The sequence below is a fragment of the Vombatus ursinus genome, unplaced genomic scaffold, assembly GCF_900497805.2.
Source record: "Vombatus ursinus unplaced genomic scaffold, bare-nosed wombat genome assembly UNPS02014799.1, whole genome shotgun sequence".
Lineage (NCBI taxonomy): Eukaryota > Metazoa > Chordata > Mammalia > Diprotodontia > Vombatidae > Vombatus > Vombatus ursinus.
The window spans coordinates 13,069,682-13,090,906 of NW_020954577.1; the positions used below are offsets into that span (position 1 = coordinate 13,069,682).

Below are 21,225 nucleotides of genomic sequence, written 5' to 3' on the forward strand. Positions count from 1 at the left end.
TTGAGTGTGTATGTTATTCCCTCCTTAAGTCAAATCCTATAAGAATAAGATTCACTTATTCCCTCTCACCTTCCCCCATTTCCCCTCTACTGTAAGAGCCTTTTCTTTTCTGTTTTTTTTGTGAGATAATTTACCCCATTCTACCTTTCCCTTTCTCCTTCTCCTAGTATAATCCTCTCTCACCCCTTAATTTTATTCACCAGATATGACCCCTTCATCTTCGACTCACCCTGTGCCATCTATCTCTCTATCTCTCTATCTATGTATCTATGTATCTATCTATGTATCTATCTATGTATCTATCTATCTATCCATATATACATACGTACATACATATAATTTTTTCACTCCAACTACCCTAATACTGACAAAGGTCTCATGAGTTAAAAATATCATCTTTCCATGCAGGAATGTAAACAACCTTAATAAGTCTCTTATGATTTCTCTTTCCTGTTTACCTCTTCATGTTCCACTTGAGTCTTGTATTGGAAAGTCAAATTTTCTGTTCAGCTCTGGTCTTTTCATCAAGAATGCTTGAAAGTCCTCTATTTCACTGAATGACCATTTTTTCCCCTGAAGGATTATACTCACTTTTGCTGGGTAGGTGATTCTTGGTTGTAATCCTATCTCCTTTGTCCTCTGGAATATTATATTCCATGCTCTGCTGTCCCTTAATGTAGAAACTGCTAAATCTTGTGTTATCCTGATTGTGTTTCCACAATACTTGAATTCTTTCTTTCTGGCTGCTTGTAATATTTTCTCCTTGACCTGGGAACTCTGGAATTTGGCTACAATATTCCTAGGAGTTTTCCTTTGGGGATCTCTTTCAGGAGGAGATTGGTGGATTCTTTCAATTTCTATTTTGCCCTCTGGTTCTAAAATATCAGGGCAGTTTTCCTTGATCATTTCTTGAAAGATGATGTCTAGGCTCTTTTTTTGATCATGGCTTTCAGATAGTCCAATAATTTTTAAATTCTCTCTCCTGGATCTATTTTCCAGGTTAGTTGTTTTTCCAATGAGATATTTTACATTGTTTTCTAATTTTTCATTCTTTTGGATTTGTTTTACAGTGTCTTGATTTCTCATAAAGTCACTAGCTTCCAATTGCTCTATTCTAATTTTTAAGGAAGTATTTTCTTCAGTAAGCTTTTGTACTTCCTTTTCCATTTGTCCAGTTTTGCTTTTTAGGGCATTCTTTTCTTCATTGGCTTTTTGGACCTCTTTTGCCATTTGGGTTAGGCTATTTTTAAGGTGTTATTTTCTTCAGTATTTTTTGTGTCTCCTTTAGCAAGCTCTTAACTTGCTTTTCATGATTTTCTTGCATCACTCTCATTTCTCTTCCCAGTTTTTCCTCTACTTCTCTTACTTGCTTCTCAAAATCCCTTTTGAGCTCTTCCAAGGCCTGGGTATGATTCACATTTTTCTTGGAGGCTTTGGATGTAGGAGCTTTGACTTTGTTTTCTTCTTCTGATTGTATGTTTTGATCTTCTTTGTCACCAAAGTAAAGATAATATAGTCTGACTTTTTGCACTGCTTGCTCATGATCCCAACCAATTACTTGAGTTTTAAACTCTTTGTTAAGGTAAGAGTCTGTTTCCAATGTGGAGAATGTACTGTCCCAAGCTTCGGGGGTTTGTACAGCTGTTTTCAGAGATACTTCTAGGGACCTGAAAAGTGTCAGTTCTTCCAACGTGCTATGATAAGGGGAGAGGTGTTTCCTCTCCACCGCCACAACAAGCTCCACCAGGCCGGCACTCCTCCTTGCCCCAGGACCGCCCCTCAGAACTGTGACCCAGATCCAAGCATGGGCAAAGCAAGAGATTCCTGCCTCAGCCCTGGCAAAGAGATCCTTGCAATTCCCCTCTGATCAGCCACTCGATTCCCCCTCAGTCTGTGGGCTGGAAGCTCAGGAGCAAAGCTCAGGCCCCGGGCTGTGCTCTGGACTTGTGGCTGAGATATAGCTCCTCTCTCACTGCAGTCACAGACTTTTCCCACTGACCTTCTAAGTTGTCTTTGGCGTTCATGGGTTGAGAAGTCTGGAAACTGCCACAGCTGCCTGAGATTCAGTCCTCTGAGGCCTGCTCCAGGGTGCTGCGGCCTGCGTGCCCACGCCCGAACTGCACTCCTCTCCCAGCCGGCGCGATATACCTTTCTGATCAACCCTCCAGGCTGTCTTGGGCTGGAAATTTGTTTCACTCTGTCTTTTTGTGGGTTCTGCTGCTTTAGAATTTGTTTAGGGCCATTTTTTGTAGGTATTTGGAGGGGTTTGGGGGAGAGCTCTGGCAAGTCACTGCTTTCCCTCTGCCATCTTGGCTCCACCCCGCCTCAAATCCCAAGATTGAGGTTATTGCTCAGTTTTTTAGTCAGGTCTGACTCTTTCATGACCCCATGGACCATACTGTCATAAGGTTTTCCTGGCAGAGATACTGGAGTGGTTTGCCATTTCCTTCTCCAGCTCATTTTACAAATGAGGAAACTGAGGTAAACAAGGTTAAATGACTTGCCTAAAGTCATACAGCTAGGAAGTGTCTGAGGTTGGAATTGAACTCAGGTCTTCCTGACTCCAGGCCCAGTGCTCTATCCACTGAGCCATCTAGCTGCCTTATCAGTATAGTGATATAAAAATGCCTTTGTCATTATCCTCAGGGAGCTTAAATTCTACAGAACAGGAAAAAGATGGATTTCTTGAGTAAATTCAAGGTAGTTTGATAAAAGAGAGAAAAGCTAAAAAAAACTCTGAAGATAAGGGACAACTTTCCTGAGGGGACTAGTCTTCATCTGTTCCATTCTTGTCTTTGTACCCTGTACCTGGCACGAGATCTGGCATGTAGGCACTTAAGCAGGTGCTCAAAAAATTGAAGTGAATAGAATTTAACCAATATGAAGATGAGAGTTTTCCAGCACTGGGCACAGAGCCTCGTACACAAAATGTGCTTTGTAGATGTTTGTTGACTTTCAACGGTGATTTTATGCCCCTAACTTTCAAATCCAGGAATACCTACGTAGGCTGCCTGGACCAGGGCTCCATCTAACTTTTTGGGCCAGCACCGTTCACTTAAACGTGAACAGCAAATGCACGTGTAACCAACAGAGTCCAGGCCTTCTGAACCTCTGCACCACAAACTGACCCTTTCTAATTCTCCTCTGAACTGGCTTGGAGTCAGGATATCCCACGCTCTTTGTGTGCCTGGAAAGTCAGCATCTTAAAAAAAAAAAAAAAAAACAAATATGAAGATACTGGGATGTACCAACAAACTTCTGTCCACATCACACACACGTAAGCAACATCACACACTGGTGAGTGAGCGCTCCTTCTCAGAAGGACATTGGGCCCTGGGGGAAAGCAGAGAGGTTCCCAAAGTCTTGGCAAGCTTCCCACCGCCTGCTTTTTTTACTGCGGCTCATCAAAGACTCCCGTGATAATGGAAACAAGGCCAATCAGAAAGCTCCCGGTGTCAGACACATATGGATTGAGTTCCATCAGTTTCCTGAGTGAACCTTGGACTTTACCAGGCTTCTCCTCACACATCTAAAGCCGCTCAGACCCTGAGAGGGATAAATGAGCAAAGGCTGCAGATGCTACGAATTAAGTTACCTGTCTCTAAATTGGATGTGAAGATATTTTAAAGCAAAGAGAATGACTTTAGAGGAAAAGAGCTTAGGTCTGGTCTCCAAATCCTGAAGCTTAAATGTAGTGAATTTACAACCCACAGAAAAATACTCAAGATTTGGAGGTAATACAATGACTCAACATGCTTTACTGAGTACCTACTATATGCAAATATGAGAGAGTGTGGTATAGCGCTTAGAACTCAATTCTTAGGGTCAGGAAGAATGGATTAAAAATCCTGCCTTGGACATGTACTAAGTGTGCTGTCCTGAGCAGTCTTAATGCTACCCCAGAAAACTCTCTAAGACCATCAGTTCCCAGAAGAGATACTGATGTGCTTGGTTGGAGGAAATTTCCATACTGGAAGTACCTACACCAGGAAATCACAGGTCAGGACCCCGAAAACATGCCAGGTTCTACATGAAGTAGGAAGGAGTTATCTCAAGCACAGATTTTATCGGGTCAAGTCAACAAACGTCTAATGAGCAGATATGCTGTGCCAAGTACTATGCTAAGTGCTAAAGATGTAAAGAAAGATGAAAAACATTCTAAAGGGTGAGAGAACACTCAAGCAACATATACGTACAAGTTACAAGCAGGATAAAGGGCTTCACATCTAGTGAACCATCCAGACATGTTCTCAAATGAGAAATGGAGCAGGGTATAGCATCTCATGGCTTACTTTAAGTGAGATATGGTAAGTGATCGACTAGCTCAATGATCCCTCTGTTTGTACATGCAAAACAGGCATAATGTCCATTTCACTGATCAGAAAAATGAGGCTCCAAGAGGGGCAGTGACTCACAGAGCCAATGAGTGTCAGAGGCAGGATGTTAAGCCGGGTCACTCCTGACTCCAAGTCCACTATTTTGTGTACCACACCCTGCTGCCTCACAGACTGTCTCATATTAGATGATTTTTTTTTCTGAATCTAGGATTCTGTAAAATAAAATATGAGCCTATTTCACACACCAGGATTTTGGTATAAACTACAGAATATCTCCATATATCACTTTATTTGCTAGCCTGGAAAATATCTCAGGGATTTTTTTCCCAAAAAATACTGAAATATCACAGGAACTTTTTGAGTTTTAATATTAAGAAAATCTGGATCATTCTGCTTTGGGTCTTTCCAAGTTTCTCCCTTATCAAGCAGGCTTCCAAGCATTATATAAAAAAATCTTGCTGCTGGCCAAACGTCTCCCTTGCCAACTATGCAAACTATAATCATTTCTTTCCTCTATATTCAGAGAGGAGAGCACTATTCTGATGTCTTGTTCACATGGAATCCAACCAGATCATAGACTAATATTATGTCAGGAGGAAAAGGATGCCTAGAAACATTCAAGAAACAAATCCTTTCATTTTACAGATGGGAAGAATAAGATCCAAAAAGTTAAGTGACCTGACCAAGGTCACCCAGAGTCAGAGACAGCAGTTCAAGTCCCATGACTTCAGGAGAGAGTGGTTTCCTCAGCTGTCTTCAGGAAGGAGGCAGAGAAGAGACTATTTTATGAGTTTGATTTGGTGTTGAGCAGAAGCCATGAAGTGGAATAGAGATGTAATTTAACCTTGATCCCTGAACTTATCTTACACCAATCCATCCATCGATAAGCATCTGTCTGTTGCTGTTCAGTCATTTTCAGTCTTGTCCGACTTTTCACGACCCCATTTGGGGTTCTCCTGGTACAGATATGGGGGTGGTGTGACATTTCCTTCCCCAGGCATTTGTCAAATACCTACTATGTGACAAGCACTTAGTATGTGCTGTGCATACAAAGGCAAGAGGAGGAGGAGGAAGACAGATAGGACGGTATAATATATTTCTGACTCTGGCTCTCAGCTGCATCTTTCCCCCTGCCCACTGGAAATCAGACCAAGGCTCAGTCAGGCCAGATGGTCATGTTTATTTTCGTGATCTTTGGAACCCTTATTCAAAAGCTAGTCAGTGTGTAGAGATGGCATAATTACACCACTGCATAAACTCCCATCTTGTCTTTCAGATACTTCCCACCCTACACTCAGACTACCTTTCCAGACTAATCACACATTACTCTGCACCATGAACTCTCTGGTCTGGCTACACTGGCCTTTGGCTTGTTCTTCACCCGTGACACAATCTCCCATCTCCACACCTTTGCAGAGGCTCTTTCCTAGGTTGAGAATACAGTCTCCCTTCACTTCCACTTCTTAGATCCTAGCTTCCTGGAAAGCTTAGCTTTCTTATGAGTCTTATGAGTGCCCTTGCTCTGAAATTACTTTTAATAAGTTTATATTTATTTATGTATGAGCTGTTTCTCTCAGAAGAAAATGGAAGCTACTTGAAGGCAGGGGCTGTTTCCATTTTGCCTTTGTATTCTCCAGCTCCCAGCACATTGTATGACATGTAGTAGGGACTTAACAAACATAGTAGGTAGTTAAAAAACACATGCCGATTGATTGAACCAGAGAAGCTTCCTTTCTTTTCCTCTGTGACTTCCAGAGGAAATAGTGAAGTCAAACACTCGCTCAGTCATTATTTCAGTTAAACAAACTGGGCGCGTCTACTTCCATTTCTTGGTGTCCAGTTGTTTTTAGTTGTGTCTGACTCTCCTTGACCTCATTTGAGGTTTTCTTGGCAAAGATACTAGAGGTATATGACATTTTCTTCTCCAGTTCATTTTACAGATGAGGAAACTGAGGCAAACAGGATGAAGTGACTTGCCCAGGGTCACACAGCTAGTACGTGTCTGAGGCCAGATTTGAGCTCAAGTCTTCCTGACTCCAGGCCTGGCGCTCTGTGCACTGTCACCCAGAAGTCTACTCCCAACATCAAGCCTAAGCTGATGCCCACGTCACAGCCTTTTTAGTCATGCTTAGCAGAAACAGTAAGTACTTAATGAATGCTTCAAGTGTTGACTATCTAAATTCCCCTCTTCTTTAGGAGGTCTTTCCTGCTCTCTGCCTTTCCTCCCATCAGTAGCTAATGCATTCCCTCTCCAGATTACACCCATCTATCCTGTATGGAAACTTGAGTCTAATCTCTTCACTTTACAGATGAAGAAATAGACTCAAGGAGGTTCAATGACTTGTCCAAGGTCATAGAGCTAATAAGTGTTAGAGGGGATCTTCAAACCCAGGCCTTCTGAGGGCAGAACCAGGGCTCCTCCCATGGCACTATTCTGTCTGGTTGTAGATTTCTGGACCAAACCTATACAAGGTGAGTTAGAAGTTATGGCATCTAATCCACTCAGTATGCACTATGTATTTCGATCAAGGTGTCCTTGGTAGGACCATCGGTCTAAGCACACTGCTGTAAGAGAGCTGGCCTGGGGCGTAAAGACAAAGCATGGGGCACACTCGATAGCTGTCAAGTTCAATGTGGAAGTGGATGGAAAATATTCCAGCGGTGTCACTTGGCTCAGACGCTACTTCCAGCTTAGTAGGACTGACCAGTGGGTCAGTGAAAGAGGCCAGCACAACAAGAGGGACTCTCGGATTTTTTCACTGACTGCAGACTACACAGGAATGCATATAGATTACTTGACAAATCTGTGCAAGTCCACTGGTCTCTCCAAGATGAATTTTTCAGCTGTGTCGCCAGAACAAACACATTTCTCTGGCTCACTCTTATAACTGGCGAGCAAACAGCGACAGCACATTTTCTGAAGACCATCGACTAGGGGTGGCGCATGGCACATCGCTGCAGCTGCCAGCAAAGGGTAGACTCCAGTGGCAGGGGGGCTGCTGCTTCCCAAGGCCTGGTGCACAGCCTCTGCAGCCGTAGAGGGAGGCGAGCCTGCCTCTCCCCATATGGAATCCCAGTCACTGACTGTCCGTCACAGCCCGACTTAGACCTACAACCTCAGGACTCCCCTTTTCAGAGGCTCCATTTCTTTCTCATCTGACCGTGACTAAAGAAGCTAAGGTGTGGTCATACAGAACTTGGAGGCATCCCTAATGAATGGGCTGTGGGCTGTCAACTACAGCTTCCTTCCACATCTGAACCGAGAGAAAGCATGTCTGCTGGCCCATCTTTTGTCACCATAAATCCCTTCTGGCTGTAGTTCAAAGGGAGCAGGCCTCAGGGTATTTAAAGAGAAAAGAAGAAATACATTCCAAGAACTAACACATGGTCCTCCTCTTGAGAAGGTCCCTTGCTATGGGCAGACAATGCTTTTCATTTATGGTAGAAAGGAGCGGTGGGCATCATCGCACCAAGAGTGAAGACCTCCCTCTGTCCCATGGGGCTTGGGGGCCCATGGGCAATTCCCCTAATGTCTCTGTGCCTTAATGTCTTTATTATGCCATTGGTAAAAGGAGGAGAGCATTACCTGCAATATGGAACTACAGGAAGGAAGCATGCACGGGAAGCCTGACATAAACTTCAGTTACTGTCATTAGCATTCTGGTTACTGTTATTAATCTCATAGAGAAGATTATTCCCACAGCTCCATCTACTATCCTGGCTCAGGAAGGCTAGTCTCCATCTTTAGGGACAACCAGGGCACAGCTGCCTTGGGTAATTGGGGAAAATACACGTATGTGTGTATATATGTAGGTGTATGTGTTTGTTTATCAGCAGCAAGGCCTAGGAGGCAGCCTCAGAGTCAGAAAGACCCGGGTTCAAGTCTTGCTTCTAGAATATACTCACTGTGTGCCACTGGATGATTTGCTTAATATCTCAGGGCTGCAGACTCGAAGAAAAGACTGTTGGTTCCAGAGAAGATGCCAAACTCCATGGCGGACAAGCCGTGTGTGGGACATCTGTAGCTCCCTTCTTTAAGATTCTGAGAGATGACTCAAAATGGACAAGTTGAAAGAAATACCCACATTCCCTGTGGCTAGGACACGTTTTCTTCTCTGATGCTTTCCTTGGGTGTGTTGTACAAACACTGTCCCCTTTGGGGTCTCTCTCTGGGCGTCACTCAAACCAGAGTTGAAAGCACAGCCATGAGGGGAATGAAGTATGGCTGCCTGGGTCTAGCCACGCACGGAAGCCCTTGTTAGGGACTCACCAGTGGGAGGCATGGTGGAGAGATGTTCCATATCAAGGAAAAAAAAATGGATGGAAATCTCAGGGGGAGAAGACAGCTGCATCAGGGAGCTGCATCAGTCCAAGAAAAGCCTCCATCATCAGAAATGGGTGCTCAGAGAGACGGAATCAAGGGATTCTTGGGCTGAGCAATCCCAGCACTGAGGCTGCCTTAGCGGCCATGAGGAGATGACCCAGTAGAGGCACAAAAGCTCACACCTTCCTTCTGGATGCCCAGGGGTGGCTCACTGACCGCAGCCGTCTTGGCATGATGCCTTTTCTGATCCCTTCCACCCGCTGGTGCCCTACTGCCCCCAACACCACCTTGCATTTAACTCTGTAGTGTCTGGTTGTATTTGTTCACTATATGGCTAAGATTTCCTGCTTTTATGGCTGTAATTGTTGTCTCCTTCAGCAGAAGGTAAGCTCCCTGTGAGTCGGGTTTGTTCCATCCTTTGTAGCAGAATGCCTCACACACAGGAGAATCTCAACAAATACTTGTTGACGGATGGGAGGATGGATCCGTGTAAACATTTTGTAAGCTATAGGAAGCTATAAGAGATAGCACCTCATACACATTATCCCAGTAGAACCTCACAATAAGTCAAGGATCCAGGGCCAAAGGCCAGGTGGTGTCCCATATATATTTGTTGTATTTAGGAAATATATATATATATGTGTATATATATATATATATACACACATACATATATATAATAAATATATATTAGATATAGATACAGCTATAGTAGATGGTGCCATGGATAGAGTGCCAGGCCTAGAGTCAAGAAGACTTATCTTCCTAAGTTCAAATCAGGCCTCAGACATTTACTAGCTGTGTGACCCTGGGCAAGTCACTTAACATTGTTTGCCTGAGTTTCCTCATCTATAAAATGAGTTGGAGAAGGCATTAGTAAACCCGCCCAGTATCTTTGCCAAGAAAAATCCAAATGGGGTCATGAAAAGTTGGAAGTGACTGAAAACAATTGAACAATGACAACAACAAATACAGATAGATACAGATATAGATGCAGATATAGATGTTGATAAACACACATCTACTATTAAACTTGTTTGGGGGGGCAGCTAGGTGGCACAGTGGATAGAGCACCGGCCCTGAAATCTGGAGGACCTGAGTTCAAATCTGGCCTCAGACCAAACACTTGACACTTACTAGCTGTGTGACCTTGGTCAAGTCACTTAACCCCAATTGCCTTACCAAAAAAAAAAAAAAAAAAAACTTGTTTAGAGAGCGTGTAGAAGTTGTTTCATTTTTAAACCAAGTGAATAGGAAAAGCTATTTTACATATATGGGTTTTTGAACTAAGCAAGTTGTTCTTCCATGAAATCCATTCCCAACATATCCTATTGTGTCCAATTCTAATGATGCCAAAGTAGCAGTAGCAAGCCTGTCCCAGCACTATGAATGGTGCTGCCAGGTGAAGGAAGATGGTGCAGCCGGGTACAGGTTTGGCTTTGCCATTTCCATGGCTTGCTTCTCTGCCTCCTGTGCTAGGATCCCAGTGGTCCCATGGAGCTCTGCCCCAGCTCCAAGGCATGAGACGATGGACCTCGGTTTCTCTGCGGGTGAAGCATTATATCTTTCTCAATGGCTACAGGCAGACACTAGCTACAGAAGAGGAGAATCTCAGAGTTACTGAAAATTTCCCTTCTGACTCAGAAGGAATTCCCTGCCTTCCATCAGATTATTTTCTACCATACTCTCCAAGTTTGGGGCAATTTGATATTTCTGTGGAATGGGCCACATGAAAGAACACCCTGCAGTGATTCTGGTACTGGCCACAGATCGACAGCACACTCCATCTCCATCTTCCACATGCTGATCTTGGCGGCATCACTTGACCCAAGCCTTGAAAGCTAAGAAAAGTTGACTACAATGAGGTGGGGGAGGCAAAGACTCCCCCCTCAAAGGCTAAATCAGGGCAGACTCTGGCGGGATGCTGGAGAATTATAGATACAACTCTGGAGAGTGCTCCAGGAAATGAAGCATTGCTTGCCTACAAGCGCCCATTTTGAATGAACAAGAGGAGGCCCCACCAAAGCCTGCCATATGAGTGGAATTTAATTTGGGCGAAATCTGCCACGCGTCATGTATGATGACAAAAGAAAGACCAGTATAGGAAAGAATCAACACCTTACGCCAGTCCCAAGGTTGGAAATGAACTTCAATTTTTAAAGTGGCTCAAATTGGGAAGGTGGTACCATAATGGAGGCAGAAGCCTGGATTTTTAGTCAAGAGGAGCTGGGCTTAGATCTTTGCTCTGTCCCCCAACTCCATTTTGATGGGATTGTCCAGCAGCCACGTAGGAAACACATACTAGATACCAGGTACGACCATCTAGGTGCTGTGATTACAACCAAAACGAAATATTCCCTGCCCTCCGTGAGTTTAACTTTTACTGAGGGGATAAAAAAAATATGCAACGCAATAATCAAACAGTAATGTGGTTCAAGGGAAAGAAAGCAGGATTTAGGGAAAGGATCTGATTTGAATTTTGGCTCTGCTACTTACTATCCATGTGACCTTGGGCAAGTCCCCTGATATTTCAAAACCTGCTCATCTGTCAAAGAAGAGGGTTCAGCAAACTCATCTCAGAGGTCCCTTTCAGCTCACAAATTTATTCTATGTTAAAGGTGCTGCAAGTTGCATGAGAGGGGGCAAATGCATTCCATGCACGGAGGACAGCCTCCCAAAACGTATGGGAAAAGGGAGCTACATTTCAGTTTTCAGGCTAAAGCTAGTAGTCCAGGCTGACTGGAAATTCAAGTTCATGAAAGTGAGTAACATAAAACAAGCCTGGAAAGGCAGGCTGGTGGCAACTTGAGGAAGGTGTTCAAATGCAGTTTGTATTTTTTTAATTATCCTAAAAGCTACAGGAAGCTAGGAAAGATTTGGGAACAGTGGAGTGAAACAACTGGGACTTTACCTTAGAAGATATGTGGGGGATAGATTGTCAAAAAGAGAGAAAAACAAGGAGGCTCGAACCTGGGTCTGCACAAAAGACATGTCTGACTCTCTGGGACCCCTTTTGCGGTTTCCTTGTCAAAGATACTTCTCCAGCTCATCTTCTAGATGAGGAAACTAAGGCAAATGGGGTTAAGTGACTTGCCCGGGGTCACACAGCTAGTTAAGTGTCTGAGGCCAGATTTGAATTCAAACCTTTCTGACTCCAGGCCTAGCATTCTATCCACTTTACCACCTAACTGCCAAGATAAGCTTAGTAGGTGTATTTTCTCTAATTTAACGATTAGGAAATTGAGATGCAAAGAGGTTGGGATTTGTCTGTGTTCACACAACAATTAGAATATATGGGACAAAGTAAAATAATTAAATTTATTGATATATACACCAACCTTTATAATTTCTTTGCTTTTAACTTATAAAACGTCTTCCTTTTCCTGAAATCACCTGTTTTATAATGTTGAACAACATTTTTTTAAAAGTTTTTCCACATCTCATATTGGATATTTGGCATCCATTTGATGAATGGACCATTTATCCAAGACAAATCTATAGTTTCTCAGTAAAGTTTAAATCAGGCCTAGGCCACTGAATTGAAAACTCCATCTGTTGGATGAATTTCTTAAAACTGCATGGCACACAGCATGGTACAAGGTAGGTATATGCACTATCCCATCTCTATCTGGGAGCTTCTGTAATCCCAGGACAATTTCTGTCTCTTAATATATCAATATAGTTATCCAAGTTCAATAGTCCCTCAATGGGGAGAAAACTACCAGGATCCTTAGAAGGAAAAAAAATCCCCTCTCCTCCAATTCCCCTTGCACATTGCATAGTGTAATAAAGACACATGGATAGTAGAGGCTCATCTGGATTTCTTCTGACAAGTTTTATTACAGGCTTGAACAAACCAGTGAGTTTCACTGGTGTACAATGGTGGAGGTTGATTTAGTCAATTAATCAATCACCATACCCCATTTAGGCCTGATACCTTTATTAGATAAGATTATATCTCTATTTGATCAATCAATCTTAGGTGTAAACTATGTATAACACACTACTATGACATCTTGGACTAGCTTTGAATCAATAAATCTATTAAGTGCCTATCAACTATGTCTGTGTGGATGGGTCAAGGGACTTGCCCATTCCCTGTGGGACTTGTATAAAACCAGAAAGCCAGTGTGAAATCAGGAATTTGGCCACCCTGTGGCTTAATTGTGGGGAAACTTCCATCCAGCCTCCTGAGAAGGATTTGCTGGGGGATATGTGGCTAGAGGAGCCTCTGTCTAAGTCTAATCACTTTCCAGAGGAGGACCTTGAAAACTTCAGAACATTGAGGCATTGGGACTTCACATTGGTATCCTAGCCCTAACATTATCTCCAGAACAACTACTTTGGTGTATGAATAATTGGTTGATTTCAAATCAGACGCACTGCAAAGAGGTAGGAGCTTCAAGATTCCGTAAGGGGTCAAAGGTTACTATGCCATATCTAAGTGGAATGTTCTTAGTACTCCCACAAACAGAAGGAAAGGACTTTCAGAAATCAAGATCCCTTTGCCACATATGATTTCCCCCTGAACTCTGTGTACTAATGGGAGATTTTGTCACTGAACTTTTGGGGAGGATATTATCTGTACTGACTACTCCATCATAACATAACATAATAACAATATATAAATATATACTATAATGTAAATGTGTTTATAAAATTCAATTAAATCTGGCTATTTGATATAAACTAAAAATCATGAGAGGAAACACATGGGTGGGGGCTCAGGAGCTATCACATTAGAAAGTACCGGTCCCAATCTGTCAGGATTTCCCAGAACTTTGAGAGAAGATATATTAGCCACCTACTGAGGACAGTACATGCCAGTGTGAGTGTAACATGGGAGAGTAGCTTCAGAGAATGTACTGTAACTAAAAATTATCTTTACCCAATCTTCAGTACTCTAATGTTTGTATGATCTCATTCATAAGTGTCTTTTTCTTTAATAGCAACAACAACCTTCCACCCACTGCCACTGGTGTTGTTACAAAAAGCTTACACTATATGCTAGAAGAATCAATAATAACCCCATCCAGTCATCACGTACCCTGAAGCTCTTAGTTTGTTTTCTGAGAATTGAGTAAACTATCTTTCAGCGATAGTATGTCAATTCTCGACATTTGTTTTTTGTTTTTGTTTTGTTTTCCATTTTAAACAAGTTTACTTTGTGATTTGGGGATTATATTTCACTGTGGACTTGGATGAGTATTGAAATGTTATATTTATCCACAGCATTGACCACTGCAATATCTCTGGCAGTCACTAAAGTATATTCTTTAAGAGCCATGAGCTTCCCACATTTCCCGGGAGTAATATATGTCTTTAAAAACACAATGAAACACCTCCGTATGGTGCAAAATACCACAGCCAACTGACAAGAGAATTAATTAAAGGTGTGAAAACTGAGCTCATCTGGCTAGGGTGAGACTTTCTGAGTCAATGCAGTATCCACGGGAGCACACAGATGACCATTATTATCACAAATAAAGCCAACGTCGAAATTATTGCTTGTCCCCAATAATTTGCATAGCACTCTAAGTTTATGAATTTATGAGATGGGATTTGAATCCAGAGCTTTCCTGTCTCCAATTACAGCAGTCTTGTAGTACAGTTATTTAGCCTGGAGAAAAGAGTTGAAATAGGAGGCATGATAGCTGCCTTTAGGTATGTTGAGGACTGTCATGGGAACAAGATTGTTCACAGGTTCACTGTCATTATTGCTCTTGTGGGTCAGGTTATGGGGAGAATTGAGGAGATGTGAGTTCAGTCCTCCACACACACACATACATAAACACTTCCACAATGTAAGCCATTACTATTGTGAACAACAAAATCATGGGGCAGACCTGGGATAGTTTGGATCAACTTTGTAGCCGGGGAGATCGACCTACGACCCAGATGTGGGCACTCTGAACGAGAAGAATATAAAAGCAATCTTCTAGGTGATTGGTGGAGAGCTCCTGAGACTCTAGGAAACCTCCTTGCCAAGTGCTTTTAACCTGCTTCTTGGCAGCCTTTTTCTGCCTGAACTGTATTTAACTGCTCTGAGAAGTGGGCCTACCTGAGGGTATTAGAATATGGTTTTAGTACAAGGATTGTGTATTTGACCATTTGGGGTTTGAACAAGATGTAGAATAGCAAGTAGGATTATTACCAATGGGTAGAAATTACAGGGATACAGATTTCAGTACTATATAATTAAGAGTTTCTACCAATTAGAGTGATCATAATATGGAACAAATTGTCTTGTGACTTGATGAATTTTCCGTCATTACAGGTAATCAAATATAAATAAGATAATCACAAGGAAATTTAGAGACAGTTGAGGCTAGATACGATCAAGGTCCCCTTTCACTTAAGATTCTATGCTTTTAAATGTGAATATTTAGGGTCCATTTTATTAATATCAAGAAAACCATGAACAAGGGACAGAAACGACAGAATTAGGGAGTGTGTTCAGAACACAGCTCGAGATGAATTGAGGTCCCCCTGTATGGTGTCGATCTCCAGACCGACCTGTTCACAGACGGTATCATTGCCCTCATCACCTCAAGCCCCAGAATATCGTTGTCACCCAAACCACATTCACGGTCATTCCAACGAGGTTGGTCAGTGACCAACACAGGAAAGACCAACCTTATTATCAGTAATAATGATAGCATAAAAATGTCTATTGTCCAGGCTACGTTGGACGGACCCACAGAACCGGTCTGTCAGAGCAGCTTGAGGGTAGACAGAGAGCTGGGCGGCAGAGAGCAGGCCAGAATTCCTCGGAGAAATCGGATGATGTTTTTAGTGTCTCCAAACGTCCCCCTGATGTACAAAAGCCCGTCTTCAGCAACAACGTCCCTCTACTGATACTCTTAACTAGAAGTCCTGGCACATGAGCAGCATCTCTGAAGATAATAGGGTCATGGTGTGCAGAGGGGGAAGGGTTACAGAGGACATCAAATCCACACTCCTCCTTGTACAGATAAAAATACCAAGGCCTGTGCACGTCTAGTGACTTACCTGACTTTTCACGAATAGAAAGAATCACAGATAGTATTTGAACCCAGGTTCTCTGACTCCTCCTGCATCATGCTTCCGGCTAATTATTATTGTTGAGGGCCACCAGCAGGGGACCAGATTGGGGCAGGGAGGACCAAGTGAAATGTGTGAGTATGTCAGATGTGTGGCAAAACTTAAAGGGCCACATAAAAGCCCCTCAAGTTGATGATGGCACCAACAACAATGGCGGGGGGTCGAGGGCCACATGTAATCAACAAAACAATTTCCACACAGAAGTGTGTAGGACATTGGATTCTAGAACATCATCATAGAGATGCCTAATTGAAAAAGAATGCAGCTCTGCCCCAAAGAAAGAGCGAGGGATAAGTCATCCATGGCCCATATATTCCACTACTAGACATGAAATGTCAAGAGATCTAGAGAAAGGCTATGTTGGGCAGCTCTCCCTCCCCTTTCCCAAGCCCCCGCCACAGAGGGTTTATGGGAGGATACAGACAAGAGATGCACAAGATGAGAAGGTACGGAGAGATGAGTATTTGCACCAGTGGAGGGAGTATAACATAGATAAGATCAGAGGTCAATCAAAGCATATTTAACATCAGTATATCAAGCACAAGTATTGTAAGAGCAGAAAAAACAGAATTTTTCTTTGCATGACAACACCATCTAATCACTCACTCTATCCCGGCCTAAAACCTTGGGGTCATTTTTGAATCTCCCTTCCCTTTTCCCCTCTCCCTCCCCCATCCAAATCCATTTCAAAGTTCTGCCAATTCTATCTTGGCAGTATCTCTTCCATCTATACCGTAGACTGAATCTTTTTTTAAAGGAACTCCGGTTCCAATGAAAATGAGCCCCAGATTCTCGCTGTCTCCCAACCCCCAACATGAATGATGTCATATCATTACCATAAAGTGTCAAGTCTAGGTGTACTCAAATTGAGTGGGGGGGGGGGGGAAGTGATGCTGGTTAATGAAAATCTGGCCCCAGGTCTACATCTTGATTGAGGGCGTGCTGCAAAAGTGACTCTGTGAAACCCCATCTATCCACCCGCTCCTTGGCACATTTTGAGCATGTGTGAAGCCCATCCCTGCTTCAGATTACCCTCTGCTCCCCCTTCTCTTCAGTTTCGAGGTCTGACACTGCCCATGGACCCAGTTTATTTTTTGGCCTCTTGGCACGGGAAGCCTGCCTGCCGAATGATAAAAGTGGAATTCTCTGCTGTCAGCAGGGCAGCCTCTGGGGAAGAGGGCCTGAAACCCAAACTTATAGAAAATCATATCCTGTTTGCAAACACCATATTCCCTGGGCTGCTCCCTAATCGCATCCCATAAACCCCTGCCCAGCTTCAGAGTCCACTGCTCATCTAAACAAATGCCATAAGCCCCTTTATACTTTTACAACCATGTCAAAAAATAATATTGCCTGCCAATATGATGTGATTGGAGTGGCCTCCTCGGAGCTATAAAAGAAGCCTGGGGTCTGTTATCAATTTCTCTAAGTGTATCAGGGGAATTATGGGTCGATTCGGTTCCAAGTTATAAATGACAACTCAAAAGCCGCAGAAGCTTTTGAAGCTAGGAGCTGATGACGACATTATCATAAAAGCCTGCTCGTCCCTGCTCTTGTGGTTTTTTTGGGCCTATCAAGGAAAGAGGAGGAAAACAAGGCTGAGAAATGATTTCAAGATTTCTTCACACAGCGGCAGGTCAGATGGCCAGGCGAGCAAATGCTATTTTTAGGGAGACACTTGGTACAGTTGGAGCCAAGGCCTTTCTGGATGGGCATCTGTTTCCTGTTTCCCTTCATTATCAACTTCATTATCTAGACTATGGAACAGGGGATGGTACAGAAGCTGATAAATTTGAAGTCAGGGGACCCAGGTTCAAATCTCATTTCTGCCACTTACTATCTTTGTGTTCTGGGGCAAATTGTTTCAGGTCTCTGGACCTCTCTTTCCTTCTCTGTAAAATTAGGGGGTTGGACTAAATGACCTTGGAAATTCTTTCTAGCTTTAAGGTCTTACAGCAACATAACTTGCAAGCCTGTACACTCCCCCATGAGGTAACTCAGGGGCCTGTTGGCCTCTGCTCAGATTTTAGACACAAGAAAAAAACTTAGAAGCACCCTAAGTCTTACCCTTTTCAGTCAGATGCAGCAGTGGCATTGTCTGACCTGCACCTCTGGAAGAGGCAATGAGAAAGGAGGTCTTTCCATTTCCCAGAATTACAGGAATTCGTCAATGGACCTCCAGGGCCAACTTGTTTCACTCAAAGCCACAAAGAATCCCAAAGAATCCTCTCTGTAACATACAGAAGTGATTCCCCAGGCTTTGCTTGGTTCTTCCAGTTTCCACCTTTAGGCGTTCCAGGAGAGAGAGCCCACCACTTCCTAAAATAGATATTCCGCTTAAGGATGGTTCTTGTTGTTAGGGAACATTTCATTTCTTGACATCATGCCTCAGTCTACCTCTTTGTAATTTCCACCCATTCTTCCTAGTCCTTCCTTTTGTGACCACACAAAACAAGTCAAATCTTTTTTTTCTTTCCAAGAAATAGCCTTCTAAAGACTAGAAGACAAATATCCTGCACCTCCCCAACTCTTTTCTTTTCCAGCTAAATATCCTCAGTTCCTTCAGCTCATCTTTGTAGTGTCCTTTCAAACAATTAATCAACAAGTGATTTATTAAGCACCTACTATGTGCCAGATTTGCTGCTGGGATTACAATGACAAAGAATGCTGTAATTACTGGGTCTACCTGATAATCCTATAGGAATGTATCTAAACCATTCCAGGCTGAAGTGGATCTATACATAAACCTCAGAATTCTATGAAGCTGATATTGATTATAATACGTGGGAAACTCCCAAGGAACATCCAAAGTCTTAAAGTTATTTGGGTTGGCCCATGCAAATCCCAGGGAACTATGGTCATAGGCACAAGCTCCCCAAGGGCACCATCCCATGTGTATCTCTGCTCCTCTGAGGAGCTCTGAATTGCCAAGGTCTGTGACAGTATTGATTTGCATGTATATTATACATGGATGTGGTTTTTTTATGCTATAGTCTGCCTTAAGAGGGAAATTTAGAGCCATGTCCAAGAAAGACATAGTCATTCAGGAGGTCCCTAAATACTACAGGTTTTACAGGGGCTCACAGATTCCCTAGAATGTCTACTTCTCAGGGAGCTTAAAAGGACTAGATCAAGTTGGGTCTCTTCAAGACCACCACCATGTTTCCTGGAGCTCTCAAAAGAAAGTGTCCAGACCAGTGAGTACAAAACTGGAGCTTTCTCTATTGGCGGGTCCATTTTTGTCCAACTTGGAACCCTCCCAAGCCAATAATTCCCCCCAAATATGTCCTTTGTATCCCTGTCTCTCAGCATCTTAAGATTCCTTGAAAACCCAGCTCTGATGGCACCTGCCACATGATGGCTTTTCCAGTCCTGTTCTCTATGAGCTCACTTTCCTAGAGATCAAGCTGGGCACATGCTAACCTCCCTCCTGCCTCTTTACTTACAGAGGAAAGGAGATCTACAAGGAAAGGCCAGTTTGATTTTTATCCTTGTACCTACAGAATCTGACACAAAATGTTTTGCACATAGTAGATGCTTGGGAAATGTTGGTTGGACAGAATTTGGGTTCCCTTAAAATGACTATTTGAGAAAATAAGAGCCAAAAACAATGAAAAACTTTTTCCCCCCAAGAGATTATTCTTACTTATATAGAGCATGCATTTTTACCAGTCCCAAGCAATGTGGTACTCTGTCCTAATAAGTTAGGATCACCACGGTATGGAAAGCAGCCTGGGTACAGTACAGCAAGCAAGTCTGTCCACTGGTGAGTTACTTCAGAGACCACACTAGCAATGCAGTAATTCAGAATTTTTGAGACAAGGGCAAGCCGCATGAAGGCATCTTCAGGTCTTTGATTTGTTTTTGTTGTTGTTGTTGTTGTTTAAATGGGGTTGGGGTAGGGTTGGAGAAGCTCAATTCAACTTGCCGTCTGGTAGCCCCCCATTTTTAATCTCACCAACCTTTTGTTTCCACGCTACTGAAGAATCTCTACATTTTGAGCCCCAGAACAAAGTCTTGTGACTCCCTTCTTTTGACTCTGAAAATTGGAAATCAGACCCCAGGAGATAGTGTTGTTGCTAATCCACAGAGACTTCAGTGTTCTTTTTGAAGATGAAAACTGTGGGATGTTTCTAAAGGAAACATCACCAATTTGGCCAACTATAGATGCCCATTGACACCATACTTTCCGTGGTCCCATTCAGTGTTGGTATTGGCCAGGTCTCAACAAGAATGTAAAGAATCACAAAGCTAACATGGAGAATGGGGAGTCAAGGAGGGGAAAGAGTTACCTCTCCTTGCCGACACTACCTTCATTAAAAAGGATAGTATGAAATGAAAATACCAGATTGCTCAGCATTTTACTTTCTAAGGGGAAAAATATTATTTTAAGTATTATTTCTAAGTTCTCAAATATAAGCTTTTTTCCTCCTCTTTCTAATGCCCAAATTAGTTTATTGGACCACTTTAAATATGATCTGAGAGCATACAGACTTTAAGAGATCTTTGTTACTACATTATATCAAAACAAATGTGTCCTTAAGATGTGGTATAAATATCCCAGGTCAAAAAGTCTACATTAATTATTTAGGTTGAAGACCACAAAATGGCCCCAGGGGTTATCAAGCAGTGTTTCCCAGCATGCACCATACTCTATGAAGCCCAGGTCATTTTAATCTGGAATATAATGGGCTGAGCCCTTTTGGTTTCAGCTCTTTGCAGAGTGAATTCAGCTGCCTAGTTGTATTTAACTTTCTTCCGATGCTCCTAAAAGTCCAGAGGAGACTTCACCAAGAAAGAGCCATCGCCTGAGTAGCAATGGAAGCTAGGTGGAAGAAGCTACGTTCCTTGTGAGTTGTAAGCACAAAAGCTCATCCTTACCCCAATTCCACCACAAGGCAGCAAGGAGAAGACCTTCTGAGATGTGTCCCCTAGGGAAGGAAAGAGAAGACAGAAGTGAGCGCAAGCCGCAAGGGTCAATGCAGTATTTCCTTTTGGCACATGGTATTGAAGGTAAATTCCAACAAGCTGGAATCATGAATTGAGAGCCAGAAGGGGCACCAAAGGCTATTCAGTCCAGTGCCCTAATTTTTGGTGATTTGGAAGTTGAGGCTTAGACAGGTTAAATGAGTTCGTCCAGGGGTGGGGAACCCGAGACCTTGAGGTTACATGTAGCCCTCTAGGTCCCCAAGGGTGGCCCTTTGACTGTATCCAAACTTCACAGAACAAATCCTCTTAATAAAAGGATTAGTTCTGTGAAACTTGGACTCAGTCAGAAGGCCACACCCAAGGACCTAGAAGGCCACGGGTGACCTCGAGGCTGCAGGCTGAAGCAGGATTTTAACTCATCTTCCTCACTACATCCAGGGCTTTATCAGCTCTTGCTTGATTAGGTATTGTTTTTAGAATTGCACATGATAGTTTATTATTCATGCAGGTACTCCAGAGCATGTGAATTGGAGAAGGTAGATTTTCATACGC

The 21,225-nt window shown here is 42.9% G+C and overlaps 1 protein-coding gene across 15 annotated transcripts in view; it reads right to left on the reverse strand.

Moving 5' to 3' along the window:
• The window catches only part of HDAC9 (histone deacetylase 9), a 698,100-nt gene that overhangs the window by 242,064 nt on the left and 434,811 nt on the right, over nucleotides 1-21,225 (reverse strand). For 14 of the 15 annotated variants that reach the window (XM_027872084.1, XM_027872079.1, XM_027872078.1 and 11 more), the window contains one exon: nucleotides 20,626-20,675. In XM_027872084.1, the coding sequence (XP_027727885.1) occupies nucleotides 20,626-20,675 (50 nt within the window). Of the gene's footprint in view, nucleotides 1-17,997; nucleotides 18,064-20,625; nucleotides 20,676-21,225 lie in introns of those variants that run through there. The other variant, XM_027872087.1, reaches the window with a different exon arrangement.